The following is a 25,129-nucleotide window of genomic DNA, read 5'->3' on the forward strand; positions in this document are numbered from 1 at the left end:
CTCCCTATCCTCCTCTCTGTCTGCCCTCTGTCCTACCCTCTGGCCCACTCACCCATGGCCCACACCGCTGACATTCTGAGGAAGCAGAGCTCCGGGGGGGCTGGGCACAGGCCCCGGACTGGCCCTTTCCAGGAGGGAGAACTCTGCAGTCAGGCCAGGATTTGAAGCTGGCCTTTGTCCCTCACTGTCCATGTGAACTCGAGCAAGTTTCTTGCCTTCTGGGAGCCTTTATTCCCCTGCCCTCCCTGTAATCCCACGAGGTCAGGACTAGCCTTATCACCTTCGGGTTATCGGGAGGACTGAATGCAAGGTGCATAGAGGCCGAGTCACAGGGCCGGATCCCCCTGTGCTCAATAAATGGTAGCCATTTTTATCTGTTATCATCATTCCTCCCAGTTTTCACTGTTCCTGGAATCCTTGCTGCATTCTCCTCCTTCCTTGGCTCTCTCGTCCCATGTAAGAGTGCCTTTGCTCTGCTCTTTTAGGACCCTAGAGCTTTCTATTGCTTTCTTCCATTGCTGGGGGTGAGGGGGGCTGGCTTCCAATTAAGCCTCTAGACACTTAGAAATCAACACGGAGACAGAATTCTCGATACCTAGACCCAGGCTCCTTCTGTGTGGGCTCCTGCGCAATGGGGTCATCAGGTTGGCCGGACGGGGAAAGAGGCCCTTTCCTCCCACCAGCTGACAAGCAGCCCCGGGGTTGTGGGTGACATGGGGTGGAGCGGGGAGGTGTCCCTTGTTCGCGTGTTCTCACCTTGGTGTGGCCAAACCTGTACTGCTCCCGGTCCACGTCGATGGAGCTCAGAAGCTTCTCAGAAGCATTTTTGCTGTCAATAAACTGCCCTTCAGGGATGGCACTGGGGTTGAGGATCCGGTACCTGGGGCGGGGGGTGCGGAGCACGGTCAGTCGGCTGCCTGGAGACAGCTGGGTGTGGGGGATCTTGGGGTAGAAGGGCCTCTGGCTGCACAGAGCTGGGAGGGTGCTCCCTCCGTGCAATTTCCTGAGGGCCTCACCCCTGCCAGGGCCCAGCCCATTCTGTGATGACCTATGGCCAGAAAGGCCATGCCCTCCCCTGAGGGAAACGGACTCTGGAGAGCCACCCCGGTTTAGGTGACAAGAGTTGCCGAGCAGTTGGCCAAGCACACAGGAAGCCGAGAAGACGCCTTACCCTCACTCCAGTCTGGCTTTGGAAGCTGGGTCAGGCCTAGCATCTACTTAGGCCCTCTTCATTGGCTTGGCAGTGCTAGGTTGGGAGGCAGTTTCCGTCGAGGGACAAAATTTCCTGAATGGATTCAATCCCCGAGAGAGGCCCCATAGCTGAGACAAGGCCCGCCCCCTACCTAAGACCAGGCCTTCTAGAACCTTCTCCTGCTCCAGCCTTAGGAGGAAATGGAATATCGTACAGCTAGTCTGGGAGAGGGGGTACACAGCTGGAATTTTGTTTTCAGAGGAAATAGTTCTTATCGGCATAAAAGAACCTTGAAATCCTCTGTGACTTGCAGACCTTGGTCCTCCTACCTCTGGAGTGTTCTCTCCCTTCCTCTACTCCAGACAAGGCCTGGAATTGTGGGCCCAGATGGCAGCTGGGAGGAGGGAGCTGGCCTGGAACAGCAGGACTCAACTGGGGACAACTTAACCCCCCCCCCTTCTCCCCCCTGCCCAGGGGACATCTGGCAATGTCTGGAGACATTTTTGATTGTCCCAGTGTGTGGGTGGGGTGTGGTTTGCTCCCAACACTGTAGGTAGAGACCAGGGATGCTGCTAAAATCCTGCAACACACATGACAAGCCCCACAAGAAAGGATTATCTAGCCCCAAACGTCAATAGTGCGGAAGGTGAGAAACTCGCTCTGGAGGCATAGTTGAGCTGGAGGGTTGGGGTTCTGATCCTGGGACCACTTTGGGCATAGATCATCCCCCCAGCTAAAGACAAGGCTCATGGAAACCCTGGGAAGCTGTGAGCTCACCAAACACCCAGCCCAAGAAGTTCCTCTGGGGAATGCACAAGGTGACCTCAGAAGGAGAGAGATGCGGGGCACCTGGGTGGCTCAGTTAAGCATCTGCCTTTGGCTCAGGTCATGATCTTGGGGTCCCTGGGATCGAGCCCCGTGTCGGGCTCCCTGCTCAGCAGGGGAATCTGCTTCTTCCTCTCCCTCTGCCACTCCCCCGGCTCATGTTCTCTCTCTCTTTCAAATAAATAAATAAAATCTTAAAAAAGAGAAAGAGAGATGCAAAGCCAGGTGACTTACCTCTGTTTGAAGTCAGCATAGAGGATCCGGCTGGGGAACCCTTTCCTGCAAATCCGGATGCCCTCAAGGACCCCGTTACAGCGTAGTTGGTGCATGACCAAGTAGTGGTCCATCACGCCTGGGGAGAGAGTGTCCCGGGGATATGTCGGCGGCTTTTTCATTGTCTTTGATGGTCTGGCCACCGAGAGACACACCAATGCACCCAGACTTGAGTGGATAAAGTTAGTGCCAACTCTAAGATGGAGGGGCTGGGAGAACCTGGAGCCTATCTATAGTCTCACAGTAGAAATAATCCCAACCTCCTGGGGATACCCAAGCATCCCATTCTTATGGGCTAAAAGCCAAAATATTGATCTTTACCCTGTTCGTGACCCTTGAGACTTAGCTAGGCTGGAATGAGCATGGGTACCCTCCGGACTTCCCATTAGATAACGTGATGTGCCCTTCTCTACTCAAGGTCAGGGCAGTAGCATCTGCAGGCTGTGACTTTAGTGGGAGCAGAGAAACAGAGAGAAGGACAGCCATGCTTTAGAGGGTGCAGGCAGTTGAATGCAGAGCAGTTATCTGCTAGCTGCTGAGCATGAGCTCTGGGAAGGAGTGGGGGGGTGGTGGCGCTAATGCTGGGAGGAAGAAGAGGAGCCATAGGGACAAGCTCTTATCAGGGATTCTCTTGGGTCAGGCACAAATCAAATGGGCACTAAGAAAATTCTGTACTGGGGCTGTGTGAGGGGTTAGGAGCCATCTTATGGCTGCATAATGGCTTTTCCTTGTGGGTTCCCTAGGTTGCTGGGGAGAGGGAGGGCTAAAGCTGTCTCTGATGAACCTTCTGGAAACTGCTAGAAGGCTCACAGCTTTCCTTGGTGGCTGGGAGGAGAGATGACTACTCATTTACACAATTTTCAAGGTTCTGCTGGAGCTGTGCCATCTGATACAATAGTTTCTGGCCACATGTGGTTATTTAAATTTAAATTCATTAAAATGAAAAGTTCATTTTCCTAGCTGCACCAGCGGCATGTCATGTACCCAATGGCTAACGTACTGGACGGCACAGACGTGCAATATTTCCATCGTTCCTGATGATTCTACTGGCCAGCGATTCTCTCGAGGAAGGAGTGGTCAAGACCCAGAAGAATCATATCAGACACTCAGAGGACCTTTCGTGGGAGCGAACCTGACGGATCACCAAGTCCAGCTCCCAGTACTTCTCGGATGAGGATTTTGAGGGGCTCCGATGCCGGTTTTGGCATTTGCTAGCTGTGTGACCCCATTTCCTGGAGAGGTGAGGGCCCTGCTGCCTAGTTGCAGAGCTGAGACTGGGCTCCCTCCTTCCCGGGGGCCCCCGCTGTCGCCGCAGGCTCAGAACTGGCTTGACTTTGCCCAGGGCTCTCCCCGTGTCCCTCCCAACCCAGGCAGAGACGGTGTCTGGAAAGCCCATAAAGACAATCCTCTCTGCCCTCTGACCCATGTGCAAAACTTCTAAAAGTCCCCTGGGCTATTGCCTTATCTTTCTCACGTTACCGTCGCTGAAGAATTTTCTCTTTATCCCTCATTCGTCTCCTCCGACAAATTCCTTTTCCTGCCATCTCAGCTTCGGGGGCATTTGTGTGAATCAGTGTGTCTTACGGTCTGTATTTTATGATGCTTTGGCAAATTGGGGCCTTTGCGGAGCCCGAGAGACTGCCCCCAAGAGCCAGTTCCTAGGGTGGCAGAGGGCTCCCCTGGGAGCACACATCTCACCCCCCCGCAAGCTAACCAACCCAAAGCCCGCGTCCCCCAACCATTGTCTCATCAGGCTGCCGCCACGCTCAGGCCGGGCACCAGACAACCAGGGCAGCCCCCACACCTTGGGGCCTGCTGAAATGATCCAAACTAGCCCCTCTTAACCTGCTCAGCCTGCTCGCCCATTCCTCCCCACGCTTTCCCCTCGATCCCCTTGCTCGAGCGGCCACCATCCACCATGCACTGAATGTGCCAGCCGTTTGATCCAGGACCAGGACTCCAGCCCCAGCTCCGGATGCCCTGGGGCAGGCCCTTCAATCTCCGCAGTCTCAACTCCCTCTTCTAGAAAATGAAGAGGCCCCACTAGGTCCTTTCCAAAGCCTCGCCCATGTTCCTATCGTAGGGTCTTAGTCTATTCTCAGAAATAAGAAAGAAAACAGAGAGGGACCAGAACGAAGGAGAAGCAAAATCCACAGGAAGGGATGGAGATTTCATCACAATTCACCTTCCAAGAGAAAAAGGAAACCGGTGGATTGCCCAGACCCCTGGGGGCCCCTAGAGGTAGAGGTTGCACCCAGCGAGGGGCCATCCATCCCCTGTCACCTGATCCTTGCAGGCAGGTGCTTTATGGACGGCCCGTTTGATTTGTGCAGACATGTGCTCAAAAACGATAATGGAAATCCGCTTTCTTTGTGACAAGACAGCTACACACGAGCCAACAATTTCGTTTGATGCGTAACCAGAGAAACAGCTCTGTTCCAACCCTGGAGGAGAAATGGGCTGTGCTGGGCGCACTGGGAGGGGTGCAGCCTGCAAAGACAACGAGGGTCCAAACAGGGCGCTGGCTGGTTTTTGCCTTTGACTTATTCACGGAAGATGGATCCCACTACACATAGTAGCCATGGTCGTTTGGAGAATTAAAATGCCCGGTTTTCAGTAATAATAGTAATACAAATAAATATCGTAAGAATTAATAATGTAATTATACTGTAATAATATCACAAGCAATTAATCTTTAATGTAATAATAAAATTATTTCCCCACAATGTTATAATTTCTCTCATGGTTATTATCATACATAACATTATTACATAATTCTTCTTCTTCTTGTAATTATACTAATAACAATTATTAGTATTATCATCGACAGCCATACACTGGGTGTTCACAAGGCACTTAGCCTGCTTGAAATGCTTGACATGCACTCACTCAAGCGATCCTCACAACCACCCCGTAAAGCAGGTTGAGTGAATTAATATTTACAGTTTATAAGCGCTCATTAAATAAATAAGTGAGTAGCTGAGTGCATGCATGAAATGCCACTTTAATCTTCATTTTATAGCCCAGAAAGCTAGAGTATGCAGCTAAGGGTCCCATGGGCAGTAACAGATGGAGCTGGGTTTTTTTTTTTCCTTTCGGCCTCTCAATCCCTTCTCACATTGCAGAGGCAGGATGCTTACTCATGTTTGGGATAGATAATTCTATCAGCTGTAAGTGAGCTGCCTCCGAGTCAGAGCTCCGTGTGACTGTGTGTTCTTCTCTTTGTGACAAATGGCACTGAGATGCTGCTACCCTCAAAGAATATTTCTGAATCGGGGACTGAGTGACGGTTAAGGATCTACTATACTGTGCAGTGTTCTAAGATCTACAGTTCTCAGTTTTCCCATCTGTAAAATGGGGAGAACTATACTCACCTCACTATTAGAAGCAGTAGAGATGATAGGGTAACGGTATACCATATAGGCTTGGGAAACAGGTGTTTTAACTGTGGAATACTCGAGATGCAGTGGTGCTCTTTGGGGGAAAGGAGTCACAGAACCCTTGGAGAACCTTATGAAAATCACGGCTCTGATGTGTCTCTAAATGTACTTAACTATTTGGGATATGATTTCAGAATTGGGGTGCCAGATAAAATACAGGATGCCAAGGTGATTTTGAATTTCAGATACAATAAATCGTTTTTTAGTGTAAGTGTATCCCAAATACGGCATGGGTCATACTTACATGAAGACATTTTTTATTGTTTATCTGAAATTTGAACTTAATGGGTATTTGCTAAATCTGGACATGTTACTGCATAGATGACGTTGAGAGGTGATAAACACCATAACCCTCTGCTCAGGAAAACACGCACGCACGCACAAGTTTGCACACGTCTCGGGGAGTCCTGTTCTAGTGGATTCTTACTCACCGGGAGTCTTGGTCTCATTGGGAATCAGGCATCGCACAAAGTGAGGGTGAGTGCTCCTTAAATTGGTCATCAGCTTGTTTAAATTTTCCTGGGACACAAATCAGAACAAGCGCATTTACCTCAGCAAATGCCATTTCACGGGGCAGAAAAACAACCGAACGTAGAAACTGCCAAAACACAAACCCTGAACACCGCTGACACGGTCTGGAAAGAGGAGCCTTTCTTCTTCCCATCTTTCTTGCTTCCCCCGGAGTCACCTGGAGACAGACACAGAGGGTGCATCAGATGCAGCCCTGAGCCCTCTCCCTGGCCCCCACCCATGTTATTGAGATATCATTGACATATAAATTACACCGTGTAACTTTCAGGTGTACTGACATAATGGTTTGATGCATGTATATATTTTGAAATAGTCACATTAAGTTTAGTTGACCTCTGTGCCCATACATGGTTACAATTACTTTCCTTGTGATGAGAACTTTTAAGATCTACTCTCTTAGCAACTTTTAAATATGCAATCCGGGGGACGCCTGGGTGGCTCAGTCGGTTAAGCGGCTGCCTTCGGCCCGGGTCATGATCCCAGGGTCCTGGGATCGAGTCCCACATCAGGCTCCTTGCTCAGCAGGGAGCCTGCTTCTCTCTCTCTCTCCCTCTGCTTGTGCTCTCTCTGTCAAATAAATAAAATCTTTAAAAAAAAAAATAAATATGCAATCCGGTATTGTTAACTATAGTCACGTGTTGTACATTATATCCCAGAGCTTATTTATCTTAAAATTGGAAGTTAGTATCTTTTGACACCTTCATTCAGTTCCTCCACTCCTCACCCCCACCTCTGGCAACCACAATGCCTGACCTCTGTTTCCATGAGAGATTGGTTTTTTTAGATTCCACATATAAGTGAGATAGTACAGGATTTGTCTTTCTCTGTCTGCCTCATTTCCCTTAGCATCATGTTCTCAAGGTCTGTCCATGTTGTCACAAATCCAAGATTTTCTCTTTTTTTTTTATGGCTGAATACACACCATGTTTTCTTTATCCATTCATCTCGATGGACACTTAGATTGTTTCCATGTCTTGGCTATCATAAATAATGCTGCAGTGAACATGGGGGTGCAGGTAATCTCTTTAGGATAGTGACTTTTCTTCCTTCAGATATGGATTGCTGGATCATATGGTAATTTTATTTTTAATTTTTTGAGGAACCTCCATTCTGTTTTCCACGGTGGCTGCACCAGCTTACATTCCCACCAACAGTCCACAAGGATTTTCTTTTTTTAGTGGTGGCCATGTCCTTGAAACCCTGAAATACAACTTTCAGTTTTCTTTTGATGTGACAGAGCTGAAGGTTTTTGTTTCTTTTTCTTTCTTTCTTTCTTTCTTTTTTTTTTTTTAAGATTTATTTATTTATTTGAGAGAGAGAGAGAGCAGGGGGAGGGACAGAGGAGGAGGGAGAGAGAATCCCAAGGAGACTCTGCACTGAGCCTGGAGTCTGACACGGGGCTCGATCCCAGGACCCCGACATCATGACCTCCGCCAAAACCCAGAGTCTGACGCTTAACCTACCGCGTTACCCAGGTGCACCTTCTTGTTTGTTTTTTAAAATGATCTAATTATAGAATGAATGATTATTTTGCCTGTATTTTCACATTAAGAACATTAAGTTTTTAAATTGATGCATTTAAGACAGTCCATAATCTTAAAACCCTATTTTGGCAATTATTTTAAAAATATAATGTGAGTAAAGGTAACAAGTGATCCTGGATTGTGCAACCATTTTGGAAAACAGTCTGGGCTTTCCTCAAGAAATGAAATATAGAGTTACCGTATGACTCAGCAATTCCACTCCTAGGTATATATCTAAGGGAATTGACACCATATGCCCACATAGAAACTTATATACAAATGTTCATAGCAGCACGATCCACAGTGGCCAAATGTCCATCAACTCATGAGTGGATAGACAAAATGTGTGTTATCCATGCACTGGAATATTACTCATCTATAAAAAGAAGTGTGTCCCAACACAGGCAAATCCTGGAAACATTCTGCTACAATAAAGAAGCCAGATGCAAAATGATTCCATTTACCTGAAATGACCAGAATAGGCAAATTCATAGAGACGGACAGAAAGTAGATTTGTAGTTGCCAGGACCTGGCGAAGGGGTAACAGGGTTGATGAAAATGTTCTCGAATTTGATAGTGGAGATGGTTGCACACCCAGTAAATATACTCAAAACCCCTGAATTTTCTAAAGAGCAAATTGCATGGCATATGAATTATATCTCAGTTTTTGAAGTTTTCATTTATTTATTTAAGAACTCTCTACATCCAATATGGGGCTCCAACTCAATGATCCCCAAATCAAGAGTCACATGCTCTTCCAACTGAGCCAGCCAGCCACCCTATCTCAATTTTTAAAAGCTATTTAAAAATGTGGTATTTGCTATTTTGTCCCCTGAGAGGCCCTGTTTACCTCTACAGAACTCAATCTCTTAAGGAAGAAGAATAGGAGAAAGAAAATTGGATATCAGAGACAGACAAATAAATCCAGCTCAGTCTGAAGTTCACACTCGAATACTGGTTCTTCAAGAAGCAGCTCTGGGTCATAAGTAATTATGCAGAGCTTCCCACGGGGCCGGGGCAGTGGGGCGGGGGGAGAATTTCACCTGCTTCTGCACCAGCGTAGTTGGAAAAAAGGAAGGACAGCAACTTTAGGGAAGACTTCTGGTACAGCTCGACCACGGTCTCATTCAGGGGGTCCTTGTTCTTGTCCAGCCAGCCGGCGATGTTGTAGTCCACGGTGCCGGCATAGTGGACCAGAGAGAAGTGCGCCTCGGCCTTGCCTTTGGCAGGCTTGGGCTTCTGGAAGTTGGCTGACTTTCCAAGGTGCTGGTCATACAGCTTGTTCTTGAAGGAGGTGTCTGTGGCCTTGGGGAACATGCACTCCTCTTCCAGGATAGAGAAGATGCCCATGGGCTGAGAGTAGGATGACAGACCATGACTCAGCATTTAATAGTACGTTTCAATGACTCCATTGTCTGCAGGAGCCAAACACAACCTCTCCGGTGGTTACCGCTCTGTCGCTAAGGAGCACCGCAGGGTACAGCGCTAGACACGGAGTAGGCGCTTAATGAATGCTTGTTGAACAAGAGAACATGGGAAGAAGCTAACTGTATGTGTATACATGTGGCTCACTTTTAGCAATAGGCTTACCACCCCACCCCCCAAAAAAGTAAAGTTACATACACAGCCATAAAATAATATGAGTAATGTTGAAACAATCATGTCTGGATTTCTCAGTAGCCACCTTAGGAAGATAAACTCATTCCAACATGACCAGTGCTCAAAACGTTATGGGAATTCCCTTTTTTCAGTTAATGTCTTATGCTATTTAAAAAAAATTTTTTTTAAAGATTTTATTTATTTATTTGAGAGAGAGAGTGAGCACAAGCAGTGGGGAGGGGCAGAGGAAGATGGAGAAGCAGATTCCCCGTTGAGCAGGGAGCCCAATGCAGGACTCGATCCCAGGACCCTGGGATCATGACCTGAGCCGAAGGCAGATGCTTCACCAACTGAGCCACCCAGGCATCCCTCCTCTGCTATTTTTATAGTAACATTATTCTAAGAACTCTACTGCTCCATAGTCTGGCATCCTTGGGTCTTTGGATAAGTCAAAAAGGTATGAAATGCTATGGTTCCTCCCGGGGTCCCCTTCACATTCTTGGGGAGAACTGAGCCCTTGGATCTTAACCCTCATGTACCTCTTTAGGTGTCTGAATTATGCATGCTTTCCAAACACTTTTCTGTGCAAGGGAATTCAGCTCTCTGAAGGCTGGAAGAGTTGGGTTAGGATCACCATTCTATCATCAGGTTAGAGTGAGAGCAAAGAGATGATGCTCCCAACCAAGGAGGAGCTGTCCCTGGGGAGCAGCATCTATTTCTCTACCTTCTCGATGAGCTCGATGCAGGCAGCCAGGTCCATCCCGAAGTCGATGAAAGTCCACTCGATGCCCTCCTTCTTGTACTCCTCCTGCTCTAGCACGAACATGTGGTGGTTGAAGAACTGTTGCAGCTTCTCGTTGGTGAAGTTGATGCACAGCTGCTCCAGGCTGTTGAACTAGGTGTTGCAAATAGCAAGGAGTTTGAGTGAGTCTGGAAAATCCAGTGGGGATTCGGCAAAGCAGACACAAAGTGGAAGGTCCTTAAAAAGGCCATTTATTCAAACAACTCACGTCGAAGATCTCAAAGCCGGCGATGTCCAAGACCCCGATGAAGTACTGTCTGGGCTGCTTGGTGTCCAGCTGCTGGTTGATGCGGGTGACCATCCACAGGAACATCTTCTCGTAGACGGACTTGGCCAGAGCGCCCACCGAATTGGTCACCTTGAAGAAAAATCACCCACTCAACCCTCAAATTCGTGAAGAAAGATCACCCACTCAACCCTCAAAGTTGAAGCATGAAGCCGATGACATCTTCAAGGTCAAAAGCGGTTGGAGATTGGCCATTTCATATAGTCCAACCTAATATTAAATATTCCTTAGAGCACTTGCCAGCTTAGGATGTTCCCCTAACATCCTAACAGCTATGGTTGAACAGGATGTTCTAACAACCATGGTTATAACACATGACTCTAGACCCTGGCCGCAAATAACTGAACCAGAGGTGGACTTCTGATTCAAGTTGGGTTATGCAGAGTGTCTCTCCTGAGAATTTGGAATTGGGATCAAAGATACTGGTCTCAGTCTCTGCGGGAGGCTGAACTATGGAGATGTGAACTTGGGAGCTATGGGGTGGCCGTGGGCAGGAGAGGTGGAAAGAGCTCGTCTGCCCAGTGAGGACACAGAAGAGGAGAGCAATGACTGTCTCTGGAGCCCCAGGGAAGGAGCTGCCGAGGGGCTGCCCAGTTCCAGAGGGCCCTTCAGTTCCTGGTTCCAGCCCTCCTGGTGCCCAACGGCGCTCCTCGATGTGCATTCCTTGAGCTACCCCAGGGGCCTAAGAATGAAATTCCCCTTAATGCTGAAGTCAGTTGCATATGCATTTCTGATGCTTGCAATTGAAAGAACTTTAAGATGGTGGTTAAAATAGCGGAATAACTGAGTGAGCTGAATTCAGAGCATCTCCATTACCTGCTGGACGTTCTGCCCTTTGGTGACATACTCGTTCCCAATCAGGCCCTGGGTCCTCCGGGAAACGTTTCCTATAATCCTTTCTGGTGTTTTTATGTTCTCCTATGTGCACCAGGACTGGGCTTGTCCAAGGAGGCTTTGATCTCATAGTCTAGGGGTGCAGGTTTTCCAGAACTTTTAGTTTGCCTTCTAGATGCAATCTTGAATTGAAGGTTGATCTTGACCTACTGATATTTAAATTTCTTTTTTTTTTTTTTTGAGAGAGAGAGAGAGAGCAGGGGAGGGGTGCAGGGAGAGGGAGAGAGAGAATCCTAAGCAGGTTCCACAGTCAGCCTGGAGCCTGACCTGGGGCTCAATCCCCCCACCCTGAGATCTTGACCTGAGCTGAAACCAAGAGTTGGACGCTTAACTGACTGAGCCACCCAGGTGCCCGTAAATTTCATTTTTAGGAGGATACAGCTACACAGTAATATTGGAGTCTGATAATTGAACAAAATGGCGTATGAGTAAAGGAGGCACCATTTGGGCAGTTAACAATCTATGTAAAGCATCTTCCTAAATTTCTGCAAGATGCTATGCCCATAGCTGAGAGAGAACTACAAAACCTTGACCCAGCCTTCAGGTGTTGGGAGAGGGTCAAAAGCAGTTGAGAATTGGCAATTTCATATAGTTCATTGGGACTTCAGTTGACTTTGGGATGGACCTGGCTGCCTGCACTGAGCTCATCGAGAAGGTAGAGAAATATCACTCCTCTAGGGCCAGCTCCTCCTTGGCTGGGACCATTACATTATTGCTGGCTGGGGAGTTGAGCCAATAAAAATCCAGGACTGTATTTGTCAAGTGCTTAATAAGAGGCCAAATGTATGCTTTCCTCTTTGCTCAAATTATCCCTTTCTCCTGCTCTGCCCATGTAGGAGGATGATATTCTTCTAGTCACTTAAACTTGAAAGCTTGGGGTGATTACATCTTTCCTCCTCATCCCTGACCTGCTTGTGGTCAGACAGGCACCAAATCCTGCTCGCTGCCCCTTCAAAATAGCTGGCATCTCCCTCGTTTGGAATAGTATAGTGGAAGAGAGCCTGGGTTCTAGACTCAGACGGCCTGACATTCAAATTTTGGTTTTGCTTCCTTATTACTCAGTTTTCTCATTTGTAAACTGGGGGGGTGGGGGGGAGGGTTGTGGCAGGACCCCATTGGCTGGGTTGTCGTGAAGTGGGGGCCTGGTGTGTGGCGAGCATTCAGCAAATGTTCACTTGGACTGGCATCATCATCAGAGGACCTCAGGGCTGGATTATAGCCCCACTTTCCCCTTTGTAGGATCTTTCAACTCCTGCACACAGAACACACAGCAGCTGGGGCTGGAAGGGGGCCTGAGCACCCACCGTGATATTTATCATATGATCCATCTTTGCTGAGGAGCCTGATACACTTTCTTTTCAAGGTCCCACACTCTTGGTGAGCCTGACTGCTCACAGATTAATTCCCATGGACTTCCCCTGCTACGTGGAGAGTTCAAGCTACCATGTACATCCTAAACCATTTATCCCGGCACTCAAGGCCCTCTCCAACTGATACCAAAATAGCCTCTCCAACTGATACCAAAATAGCCGCTTTTTAATCCCCATCTCTTACAAATCCACCGCACACATCCTCTTCTGTAGCCAAAGTGGACCCCTCTGCTGTTCAGTCCCCTCACATTCCTTCCCCCGCCCCTTGATCATTACGCTTCCTCTGCCCAGACTGCCTTCTCCCCCCACCACCCCCACACACCGTTCAGAATCCTACCCATCCTTTAAAGTCCATTTCAGTGCCCTCTTCCTCCAGGAAGCCTTCCCTGATTACCCCAATCAGAAGTGTCTCTTGCTCTGAACAGAGTTTCTCTGCGGCCACTTATCTCGCACCACTGCCCCATGCCGGATTCCAAGATGGCCCCGAGGATTGGCGCCCCCTGGTGTACATTCCTTGCATAATCCCCTCCACTTGTGCGAAGGGTGGGATCAATGAAAGTTGATGGGTTATTTTATTACTCCTGCGATGAGGTCACCAATCAGTCGACTTGGAATTAATAAAAAGAGATTATCCCGGGCAACCCGACCCTAATCAGGTGAGCCTTTATGGGCAGTGATAAAGTCCCATATATTTTCCTGGCCTTGTTTTCAAGGCTATTGTTCTCGCCTATCATCTGGGGCTCAAGACACACTGCTTCACACATTGTGGGGATGTAACAATAGATAGAATTACTGGAGATGAAGCAGTCTTTTCCTTACAGAGCTCGTAAGACAGTCTTTTCCTTACAGAGCTCTCGTGTGAGAGATGAGGCCCCGTGAGCAGGGCGCATGGTGGATGGGTCCTGCTGCTGGTAGCCCTTCCCCCTGCCCTCTGCTCTGTTTCCAGGACCAGGCAGAGGGGGATAGGGTGACCACCCAGGTGAGAGTCATGGGGTGGGGAAGGGGGGAGATTTGTACACCAGTCCTTGGTTCAGGGTCAAGTTCAACAGATATCAGAGTGGAATTGAAGGCAATGGGAGGAGGAAACCTCTTCACCTGGCCCAGGTGCTTAGGACCGCATTCTGCATATGAATAATGATGTGCACCGAGACAAAGTGAAGTTCACGGAACTATATCCTCTCGTCAATGCCCATCTTAACATAACAGGTGAACTGCAGGGTGGACAGTGATTATTCACTCACAAGAATGATGTCTTTTGTTTTTCAAGGATCCACCACTATAGGATTCCTTGACAGAGGGAGTGGACTTCCCCAGGGCAAGCACAATGAGCTTTGGACACCTCACATTCCGTTTGTGCGACTTCTGAAGAGCAGCTCTCAGGATGAACCCAGAGCTCATCTCACGGGGCCCCGTCCACACATGAACACAGGGGCAGAGTCAGACGGCAGTCTCTGCCCAGATGTAGTTACCTTCGGTGCCATCGGGCTCAGCCTGTTCCTCCCGCTGCTTCTGCTTGAACTTCATGTTCCCGTAATGCATCACAGCCCCCGTGAGCTTGTAGATCCCGACTTTCTCCTCTGAGCTGAAGCCCAGGATGTCAATGGCGTTCTGGGAGTTAGAGAAAAGACAGTTGTCACAGGGACTCAGTTGTCCCTCCGTTGTCACCCTTTCTGTCCAGCCCGTGAGACAGCATTTGCCCAAAGAAGTGGATGATGGGATGGTATGTTAAGTTAGGGGTTAAAAGCCGTTTCTTTAACGTGTTTGTGTGGGAGGGTGGAGATGATGGGAAGAAAATGTGAATACTCCATTTTCTTCCATCCAATCAGGACTGATTTGAATCCTTTACACAGATTTGGGGCTGTTTTCTGGAGGAGACCACTGGGAACCACCATGTGATACCAGGAGAAGGAATTCTCATGGAGAGTGTCTGAGAAATAGTGTCCAACACCTCGAGAGTCTGGCATTATAACCCAGGAACTCTGATGTTGTTCAGAATTGAGACAATATGGCGTGCCAGCCTGTTAGAACTGAAAGGGAAGGTCATCCAAAAGAATGCCATCATTTTTCAAATAAGAAAGGGGCGAACTTCTGCAGAGCCTCCCTGTGCTAGGTGTGGGGTGAAGCACCATCCATATGTCATCTCACTATGTCTCTATGAGAACCTTAGAGGTGTGCAGATCTTTCCAAAGTTCCAGGTGAGACCTGAGGTTCTAACAGGGTAAGGCACCTGCCCCAAGTCACACAGGTAGCTTGTGATAAAACGGGCTGGAGTAAGCACTGGGTCACTTCAGAGCCTACAGGCAGTTGCCGACTTGGTTTTATAACTGCTCGGTCTGTCTTCTACCACAAAGATTTCAACTAGAAAATCCTTCTTTGGGGTATGTGTATTGATTACATAGCAGGACTTGCAGCCTGAGCCTAAGCAATGCCCCCTGGAGGAGTTGACATGTCTGGAAAGTGTCTGGTGAGCTGGTAGATCAGTGTCAGCAGGACGATATTGAACAATGAGGCACTCTTGGGGTGGCGCCCCCCCCTTTTGGAGAAGGGGAGTCCAGGCCGGGAGCCAACCTTGGGGAGGAGAGATTCTGAGCCGTAATGGCCTCCTCGACTCCATATCCCACCCCAGCTGATGCGTATCTGTGTCGTAGGAAGGGGTTGCCATAGGTTAAAAGGGAAAACCTCTCACTCCACGTTGAAAGGAACCAGGTGAAAGTGTTACTGTCTGGGGAGCCTCTTGGGGAACGCAGACCCTCAGAGGGAGCAATCCCCCTCTGCTCGGCCATAAACCATCACCCAGGAGAATCTCCGCAGGAGATTAATTGCTCAGAGATGTTGTCTATTAGTTAAAAAAAAATGCAGGTTCTGGGGTTGGGCAGGTATGGCTTCAAATGTTCTGTCCTTGACAAACTCGGTCTTGAAGCAAATTGTGTGTTTTCTTTCTAAGACTCAGCTTCCATCTTCGTAAAATGGGGGCATTTTACAAGAGTTTTTTTGGGGGGGGCTTAAATGAGATAAAGCAGGCAAAGCCACTTATCTCAGTTCCCAGCACATGGAAGTGCTCAGTGCACTTAGTTATTATTATTATTATTCTAGTTATGAATGTTGGAAATTCTTCCCAAAGCTAATGGTCGGAGGCCTGACAGGTGCGCCGAGGACGTGTGGAAGCCGAACATGAGCCTGATGGGGGGGGGCAGGTAGCATGAGGTGTGCAGTGTCTGCTCCTACAGAGTGGGTTGTTTTTCCTGCTTTACTCTTTGCTGTATTTTTACAATTTTCTTAAAGAACCACATGGTTTTGTGGCCTGAGAAGTTCCCACAAAACCTTTAAGAAATCTTATACGTGCGAAACCCCACTCTAAAATGCTAGAGAACGAAACTGGAGGCCCATTTTGGAGAACTTTCTGTCCCCCCACCCCCCCGAGCATCTCCTGGGGTGGAGTTGAGTGGGGAGGGGTACCATCCGGACTAATTTCCCTCGACATCTTGATTTCTGAGAGCTCCGGTCTGATCACTGAGCATCCCTGGGTCCCAGTTTCTGATTTGATCTCTAGCGTGCCTCTCAGTTCACAACTCAGAATTTTGTGCTGAAAGGAAGAAGGAAGGAGAGAAAGTGCTTACATCAGTCGCTAGCAGTTCTTCGCTGTCATTAATGCTGGCCACGGTGACCTCTCCCTGGCTCACGAAGGGGAAGTCAAAGGGATTGGTTGAAATGAGGAGCAAGTCTGCGAAACACGAAGGTCCCGTTAGCATCTCACACGTGCACGAGGCACTCTGGCTATCTCTCCAACGTGACTGACTTGGAGGATGAGACCAATACCCCAAGAACTTACCAAGGAGTTCCGGCTTCTTGTTTGACAAGATTTGGTAAAAAATGTGATAGCTTCTCTCACTGGATAACTGAAACGTCACTCTGGATTTTTCTAAGAGATCTAAGGGGAATAAGAAAGAATGTGGTTTCAGGTTCCTGGGAGGTGCCTTTGTGGCCAAATACCATGGGGCCCAATATGGCCTTGGGACTCACAGGTTTCAATGTCCGCTGAGGCCAGCTTTCCTGTGGCTCCAAAATGAATCCGAATGAACTTCCCCTGTCCAATGGCAGGTTAACAAACATCACAGTTATTTTATGTAGATGGTACTGTGGCTGGCTTTTGCCAGGTGCTACCAGCCACAGGTGGGAAGGGTAGGGTCAGGGAAGTGATGCTAGAAGGGAGGAATTCCCTCCTCTCTGTCTGCCTGGCACCCAGAATTCCCAGGTTGGCTTAGCCAAGACTCAGGTAGTTCTACCCAAAGCATCTGACCCTGTTCTTCCAGTTTTGGGGACACCCGCAGGCTCCCTCTCTAACTTCTGCTTGGGATCACCTCACTCTAGATGGTCCCCTGGGTTTTTATCTTGCTCTCTGGTACCTGGATTCCCAAATGCTTCATGATACCTTTGATAGACCTGGTTGGACCGTCTTGCCAAACTTCTTTCCTTCCTTCCTTTCTTTTTCTTTCCTTCCTTCCTTCCTTCCTTTCTTTCTCTCTCTCTCTTTCTCTCTTCCTTTCCTTCCTCCCTTACTCCCTCCCTTCTCTCTTTCTTTTGCCTCTGGGTGTTCTGTCTGAGATTTCTTGCTTTGGTTTTCCTTATCCCTTACTATACGCAAACCTAGCTCCTAGGCTCAGGCTAGGTTCTCTGGCTCCCAAAATACACATTCAGAGTCTGAGTTCTCCCCTTCGGAGGGGAGGCAAGAGGTGAAATTTTATGAGCGACTGGTTTCTACCACACCGTGAGCAAATCTGAAGGCAAAAATGTTGCTTTCTTCATCTACCCACAGAGTCTGGATGGTAGTCAGCACTTCATAATCTTCTCACTGTTTTCCAAATGAAGCTTGGGGAGAGTTGAAGGGTCATTGGAGGCATGAGTGAACTGTAAGTGTTGGTCTTCAGTGTTGCTAGCTGCTCAGTAGAAGATGATGGAAGTTTTAGCCTGCAAATGTTTGTTGGTGGGTGGAAGGTGGACAGGCTAACTGGGGTGATCGTAACTTCTGGGTCAGGGCCAAGAGGAGAGACCCAAGTACTAAATAAATGGGAGTGGCAATGGGAGTATCTAAAGGCATTGTCTTTCATTTTAAAGCTGGTGCCAGGTTAGCACAATTACTAACTTGGTGCAAGTATGTACACCATATCTCTGCTGTGTAACACGCACCCAGATCCCCTACAATCAAGAGTTTTTAGTTGTGCACTAGGATGGGCAATGCACAGAGGACCAAGGGAAAGAAAGAAAGGTCAGGGCTCATAGCCACAGTCTCTGATGGCTGCATCTACTTTCTCATCAGTGACCAATTTATCCTTGAGAAGCAACAATAAAACACAAGCTTGAGATTATCCAGCTCCTGAGATGTGTGGAGTCCTGATATTCTCTTGCAACTATAGGCATAAGCGAGGGCTTCGCCTCATGGTAGTTGCTCATTTTGTGATATAGTGAGATTAGGTAGGGGGCTGGATGTTTGTTTATTTGCCCATGGGGAAGTAAAGACCTCTTTGGATGAGCGAATCTTAAGCGAAACGTCGAAGGATGGAACATATCCTTCAGTATCTACAACATCAACGTATTCCCAAGTTTTGAGCTCTCCTGCCTTCCCCAGGTTTTTCCTTCTCCCAGTGCCTTCTGACTTGGAGGAGTTCAAACCTGCTCACTTAATTCAAACTAAGGTTTCCGTGGCTAATAAGCCAATGGAGATTGCTCAATGGACTTCAGAATTTTAAAATGCTTTCCTCTAGCGAGACCAAGTGTAGCATAAAGGAGTTGCTCTCTACTTGTGGAATTTGAATCACCATGACTTCAGGATGCTCTGACTGAGGTGATGAGCTTAGTTAGGAATGGACAGATAACCACCACCCCCCACCGCCGACAATGAGCCAACGGTGTATCCGATTATCCCAGCAGCTCAATTGATCTGAATCACTTGAGGGTAGAATAAGGCTGGCTATATTCTAGTTTATGTCGGATTTTTTTTTTTTTTTTTATATCCAGCATTTGAGGAGAGGGTTTAGTTCTTGGTGGGGGGAGGAGAGTAGTTAAAATTGGACTGGATCTTACAAATCTTGAGGAGTTGTCATTCCTCACGGTCTTGGCATTTCCAAAGGCTTCAAGCAGGGGGTTGGCCTGGATGATTTGATCTTCCAGCGTCCCCTAATAACAAATAAGGAAAAGCAAAGGGAGGACTTTGGAGGGTCCTCTGAAGGAGCCCATGGTGACTCGAAAGTGTGGATGCTCTGGGCAGGGTCCAGGGAGAGAAGCTGACCAGCCCAGCGTGGTGGCCAGTGCAGATGGGTGAAGGTACCCATGGGCCCATCTCCAGCACCCGAGGAGGCTTCAAGGTCCCATCTTGGAGAGGATCTCATTAGTACAGCATCAGTGTGAGTCTGGCCATACCAGATTCCAGGTTTCCTCTTGATTTTTCAGACCTCCTTTCCTCTCTGATAACACTCCATTATAAATCATGGATTTTTAGAATCCTCTGCTACAGCATGCATCATGACGTATCTATTAGACATTTGGGTTCAGAAGTATAAATAGAATTGAGCAAAGAAAGTCACCCAAGGAATCATACAATAGAAATAGTGGTTCTCAAAAAAAATTTTTAAGTTGCATAAAATATGTCATGAGAATTTTTGCTCAGAAGTCTGCTTATAGGGGCACCTGGGTGGCTCAGTCGGTGAAGTGTCTGCCTTCGGTTCAGGTCATCATCCCAGGGTCCTGAGATTGAGTTCCGCATCAGGCTCCCTACTCAGTGGGGAGTCTGCTTCTCCCTCTCCCTCTGCTCCCAACTCATGCTTGCCCTTTCTCTCTCTCAGATAAATAAATAAAATCTAAAAAAAAAAAAAAAAAAGTCTGCTTATAGAAAGCAGAATTTTTACTCCCTCCGCCCCCCACGACTGCTTATCCTTCTGCTTCCAGAGCCATTTTCAAACTATTGTCCTGCCCAGTGGTTCTCAAATTGTGATCCCTGGACCCATTGCCTTAACAGTGGGAACATGATAGAAATGCAAAGTAGCAGGACTGTGCATGGGAGTTAGGAATTTCAATCAGAAATTCTGGGCCCAGGGCCTAACAATCAGTTGTTAACAAGCTGTCCTAGTGATCCTGATGTGCGCTCTTGTCTGAGAGACCCCCCCTGCCAAAGCATCCTTTCTCCAGGCGAGCACGCAGGTTGCTGCTCACCGTCCCTCGGCTTGTTGAGGATGGAGCCGGTGCTACCTCTTGCGTCCACCAGGTGGCACCACCCCCAGCCTTGCCCCACAAGCACCCGTGGGACCAGACCCCGCCCGGTGCATCTCTGGGGAGCACTGAGCCCTGCATCCACTCGGTGCTCACCCCGTCTTTAAGCTGTCCTTACTCCAGCAAACCTCTAGATGCAGGGAGCTCCTCACCTTCATCTTGCCTGGCTGCAGCTCCTTCTTTTTGTCCCCAGTGACCGCAATTGTCGCAAAGTACTGGATGACACGCTTGGTGTTCACCGTCTTCCCCGCCCCGGATTCTCCGCTGTCGATTTAAAAGCAAGTAAGATAAAGGAGTGGAAGCGACGGCTCTGGCTTCCAAGTCATCGTGGTGCAAATTCAGGTTACTCACGTGATGAGGATGGACTGATTGTCTCGATCTAGAGAGGCAGAGGGGAGAAAACAAAATAAAGGAACCGCAAAGACATGGAATATAAAAATAGGGCAGCATCGGGGGTGATTGGAGTGGATGGCTTTGCTGTGAACTAGCAGTGTGAGGACTTGGGCGTGGCTAATCTTCCTCGAGACAATTAGTGTAGATTTTCCGCATGCCAAGTGAACAGTGAATCCCACAGCGGAAAGTGATTCTTGTTCATAGATCTTCAACTGCTGACCAGCAATTTCTCATCTCCTTTTTTAACGAAGAGAGCAAGTCTCAGACTCGGGGCTTGTGGGAAGGTGCAGTTTCTAATTAGAATCCATGGAGACCGATTGGTTGTCCTTGGGTTTTTCTTTTACCTTTACTCTATACTTGTGGAAGGTGATCATGGTTTTCCACTTACAATCATTTATGAGTTGAGTTGTAGCCCCCTCTACCCAAATTCATCTGTTGAGGTTCTCACCCCCAGGACCTCAGAATATGACCTTATTTGGAAACTGGGTCATTGTAGATGTTATTTGAAGATGAAGTCACATTGGGGGTGCCTGGGTGGCTCAGTCGGTGAAGTGTCTGCCTTCAGCTCAGGTCATGATCCCAGGATCCTGGGATTGAGCCCCGCATCGTGCTCCCAGCTCAGTGGGGAGCCTGCTTCTTCTCCCCTCCGCCCCTGCTCAGGCCCTCTCTTTCGCTCTCTCTCTCTCTCTCTCTCTCAAAAATAAATAAATAAAATCTTACGGAAAAAAAGATGAAGTCATACTGGAGTGGGGGGGCCCCTAATCCAATACGATTGGCATCCTTATCAAAAGGAGAGATTTGGAGACAGATGCACACAGGGAGAATGCCACCTATAGGTGATTGTGTAAGCAGGGGGGCACTTCTACCAAGGAACCCCCAAGACGGCCACCAAACCACCAAGAAACTGTGAGAGAGGCAGGGAATGGATTCTGCCTCTCAGCCCTGGGGAGGAAAGGACCCCGCTGACACCCCAACCTCGGACTTTCCGCCTCCAGTCTTGGAGACAATAATTTTTGCTGTGTAAGCCACCCGTCTTGTGGTACTCTGATACGGCAGCCCTAGGAAACTCCTACAAATAGTGCTATCGATCTTCCCTTGAAAACCAATGCACCTTCGGTCAATTTGAAGACAAATATTAAGTGTGCAGGAATGGCTAGGCTTGAGTGTGAGAGAGGAAGGCCTGAGGTTTGGGCAACCGGAGGTTTAGTAGATGACTCTCAGTGTCTTCAGATCTCACAGGCTTGCTTCTGCCTCCTGAGTCTGCACCAGACCAAGTCAGGTGCAAGTGGGACAGACAAAAGTGACTCGAAACATAGTGACATGGCAGTATTACCACGTGTCTATGTCCTGTGCCATTCTGGGAATTTAGGGAAGAGAAAGAAGAACCCGAGTCTAGGAAAGAAGACTGTGCAGGGACATTGCTATGCCTGGTTCTCCAATTTTGCACCCTAGTGGCTATTAATCTAATCTCTCTTCTTCTAAGCATGGTCATGTCCGTGTGTGTGGAGGGGTTCTTTGGAGGTGGGGGCAGGGCATCTCCCTGGATTCTGCATTCCCCCAAATAAGCAGGTGCACAGTGGGGCTCCAGTCGTGAGCACTGGCCTATGCACCGTGGCTGCTAATGGGAGATATGCACCTCTGGCTCTTCATCATGAAATCATCAGAGTCTCTGAAGGTCACCCTGACCATCGCCCCATTCAGATGATCGAGTCCCTCTGAAAGGCTTGTATTCAAGCCTTTAGCCTTAGCTAAGAACCTGTCCAGTTAAACGGCTTGCATAATTAACTAAAAACTATTTTTGAAAAATAGGGATTGAAGAAATTGCTCACCTGTCAGCATGAACTGATAGGCGTTGTCGGAGATGGAGAAGATGTGGGGCAGGGCCTCCTGGCGCTTCTTGCCTCGGTAGGCGGCCACCACCTCGGGGTTGTACACCGGCAGCCACTTGTAGGGGTTCACGGTGACGCAGAAGAGGCCCGAGTAGGTCTGAGAAAACCAGAAAATGTGACATGTGGATCTTGTCTTTACTCAGAGAGATGGATGGAATAGGGAGATGCTGAAGGGCGCTCACGTAGATCATCCAGGCTGCGTAACGCTCTTTGAGGTTGTACAGCACTCCAGGCTCGTGCAGATGGGTCATCATGGCCATGTCCTCGATCTTGTCAAATTTGGGAGGGTTCATGGGGAACACCTGGTCACTGTTGAGAGTGAGTGTCTAGGGATTGAGAAGAAAAGCACATGATGGAGAAGGAGAGCCAATTCTGTGAACCCTGCTCTACTTGGTGTGGTAGAAGTAGTGAGAGATGGCAGGTAAATCACCCCATTAGCATGAATAGCTTCATGGGTCATTCCCAGAGATGATCCACAAATAACTGTCCTTGATTAACCCAATTCTGGTCAAACTGCATAGCCAGTTCTGGTCTCATGCCCCCCCCCTTAAGTGTGCCATCGTATGTGCCAAGGATGAGTTACCAGTGTGCACAGCAACAGAGCCCTTTCGCCCTCAGGGTCCCGGTCGGACTCAGGATGGCCCAGGCCCCACGGCAGTTTGCCTCTGCTTATCCCATTTGCTTTGAGTGCCTCAATGAAACCAAGGTTGGAAGGTTGGAAAGGAATACTCCAATGTATTCTGTGTGTTTCCACCTCAATACTTCTGCTCACGTGGGTTCCTTTGTCTGGACTATCTTCATTGAAATTATGTTCAGAAACCCTCCAAGTTCAGCTCAAGCCACATCTCTTCCGTGACCCATTTCCTGTCTCCCCATCTTTTCAAGGCTTCCATAATTCCTTACAGCTCTGTTCTAATAGTTACAACATTTGAACTTGCAGCATGGCCCATGGCTGAACAATATTTCTGAGACTATTACTTCATTTCCCTCCTCTGGGTTTGCCCCCTCCGGACTCCCCCACTCGAGCATGCTGGCTCTGCACTCCATTACTCAGGAGAGGTAGAAAATAGGGCAGAAAAGAGAAAGAGCCTATAAAGATTTCTGGCTTCTGTTTTCCCAAAGCCTAAGGACTTAGAGAAGCTTTGAGGGTTTTAGTGGAAAGACAAAAGGAAGGGGATTTGTTGGTACATGCAAATCTCTTGAGGAAAGGAGACTCTTTTGCCCCACTGCCCTACACTAGAGACACCCAAAGTAGCACAGGGGAGATGGAAAAGTCTGTGCATCCTGAAGCTTCAAAGACTAGGACTTGTTTCTTAGCAGATAGTTCGGGGTGGGGTGGGGTGGTGGTGGTGAGATCCTCAGTGTGGTATGGTATAAGGTCCTGAAAATGAGGCACAACCATAGGAGGGGACCCCAAGAATGACTGAGGAAAATTTATTTCCCTCCCAGTGAAAAGAGGCTGAAATGAGAGGTTAAGTTCAATAAACAAACAAACAAACAAGAAATAAAAGAAAGATCTGCCTCGTATGCCTGAGTTTGTGAACTGAGAGTCATACCTGCCAGGCACATCTTGAGGTGCTGAGATTTGCTTTCATTTGCAAAGGGACAGATGCTAGATGTGGTAGGTGTCCAGTAAATATTGGATTGAACGATGCACTATAATTCTCGACATTAAGCTAGGCATCGCCTCCAGTGTTTCCTCTGGAAGTCACTCCACAGCCCAGGGAGGGATATTTGCCAGGCCCACCCAGCCGTGATCAGCACCAATCTCTCCCTTAAACTGTCCAACCTCTGCCACCCTCAACTTCCCCTTTCTCCAAAGCAAACGTCACAAAAACTCTCAAAGCCCAAGTTCTGGAAAAGTGAAAGAAGCAGGAGTGAAGGTGTTTGCAATAGGAGCTTTCACCTGTTACTTCACTATGGAAGAGGTAAGTGTATGCATTATGTTCTACCTTCAGATTCCTATGGACCAGCATGCGATTTCTAATATCCTGCTCCAAAGGCAAGTGATCGAGAACATCGGAGATCAACACTTACCCGGTCATCCAGGGTCTTGACTGTGACTTTGTCATTTTCCCTGCTCTGGATTATACCTTTCACGTACATTTCCTTATCATCCACTGCAAAGCAGGCTTTCTTAGAATCAAATGGGCAGTTTTGTGCCTCTCTTCTCTCCTTCTCTGGCTTCCGCAGGTAGGGAGCTGCTTCTCCAAAAATGGCCATTTCTGCATCAGAGCTCATGACTGCAGGGGGCGCTGGGAAGACCAGGGAGATGGTTGAGTCTGGAGTTTGCAGTGACTCCTGAATGGGAAGGGCCCCACCCTGTTATTTCCATGCGGACAGGGGGCCGGATCAAAAGCTCCTGGTATTAATTTAGGTCCTGGGGAAGCCAGAACCAGGTGTAGGGACTTAGATTGGGCAAGTGGGAGTGAGCTAAAGGAGAGACCGTACTCTAGCAAAAACATTTGAGGGGTTGTTTTCATCCCTGAGTGCTGATTTGGGGGGATATCTATTTGTTCAGTCCCATGAATGGAAGGAAGTCTGAACCAATTAGAGTGCGCCCAATAAAGGTGAGCCCAATGAAGGGGGATTTGAGAAGCACTTCCTTAATTACACATCATGTTTGGGCCGCATGATCTCAGCGCCATCCCCAAATCTTAAGGGCTTCTGAAAAGAATTATTGGAATGTTGATAATTCCTCGTAGAAATCTCAGACGGCCCAATGAATAGTAATGACTTGAACGTAAAGTCTTGCCATGCTTGCTTAGCACATTCTAGGTAGCAAGCTGATGGGAGGCATTATGGCCAAATGCAGTGATTCCAGACATTAATGTGCACCAGAGTTACCTGGA

At 48.2% G+C, this 25,129-nt stretch overlaps 1 protein-coding gene across 1 annotated transcript in view; it reads right to left on the reverse strand.

Annotated features, from left to right (window-relative positions):
* Window positions 1-24,518, reverse strand: part of LOC118540778 (myosin-13) — a 48,525-nt gene extending 24,007 nt beyond the window's left edge. The window contains 19 exon segments of the mRNA XM_078066358.1: window positions 757-880; window positions 2,252-2,369; window positions 6,162-6,249; window positions 6,345-6,418; window positions 8,828-9,137; window positions 10,108-10,278; window positions 10,394-10,543; window positions 11,288-11,389; window positions 12,887-12,912; window positions 14,205-14,343; window positions 16,353-16,456; window positions 16,565-16,663; window positions 16,756-16,819; window positions 18,814-18,906; window positions 20,148-20,259; window positions 20,347-20,374; window positions 22,218-22,374; window positions 22,460-22,603; window positions 24,315-24,518. Coding sequence (XP_077922484.1) covers window positions 757-880; window positions 2,252-2,369; window positions 6,162-6,249; window positions 6,345-6,418; window positions 8,828-9,137; window positions 10,108-10,278; window positions 10,394-10,543; window positions 11,288-11,389; window positions 12,887-12,912; window positions 14,205-14,343; window positions 16,353-16,456; window positions 16,565-16,663; window positions 16,756-16,819; window positions 18,814-18,906; window positions 20,148-20,259; window positions 20,347-20,374; window positions 22,218-22,374; window positions 22,460-22,603; window positions 24,315-24,518 — 2,307 coding nt within the window.
* Window positions 24,519-25,129: the final 611 nt, after the last annotated feature.

The sequence above is a fragment of the Halichoerus grypus genome, chromosome 2 (assembly GCF_964656455.1).
Source record: "Halichoerus grypus chromosome 2, mHalGry1.hap1.1, whole genome shotgun sequence".
In the NCBI taxonomy this organism is placed as follows: Eukaryota; Metazoa; Chordata; class Mammalia; order Carnivora; family Phocidae; genus Halichoerus; species Halichoerus grypus.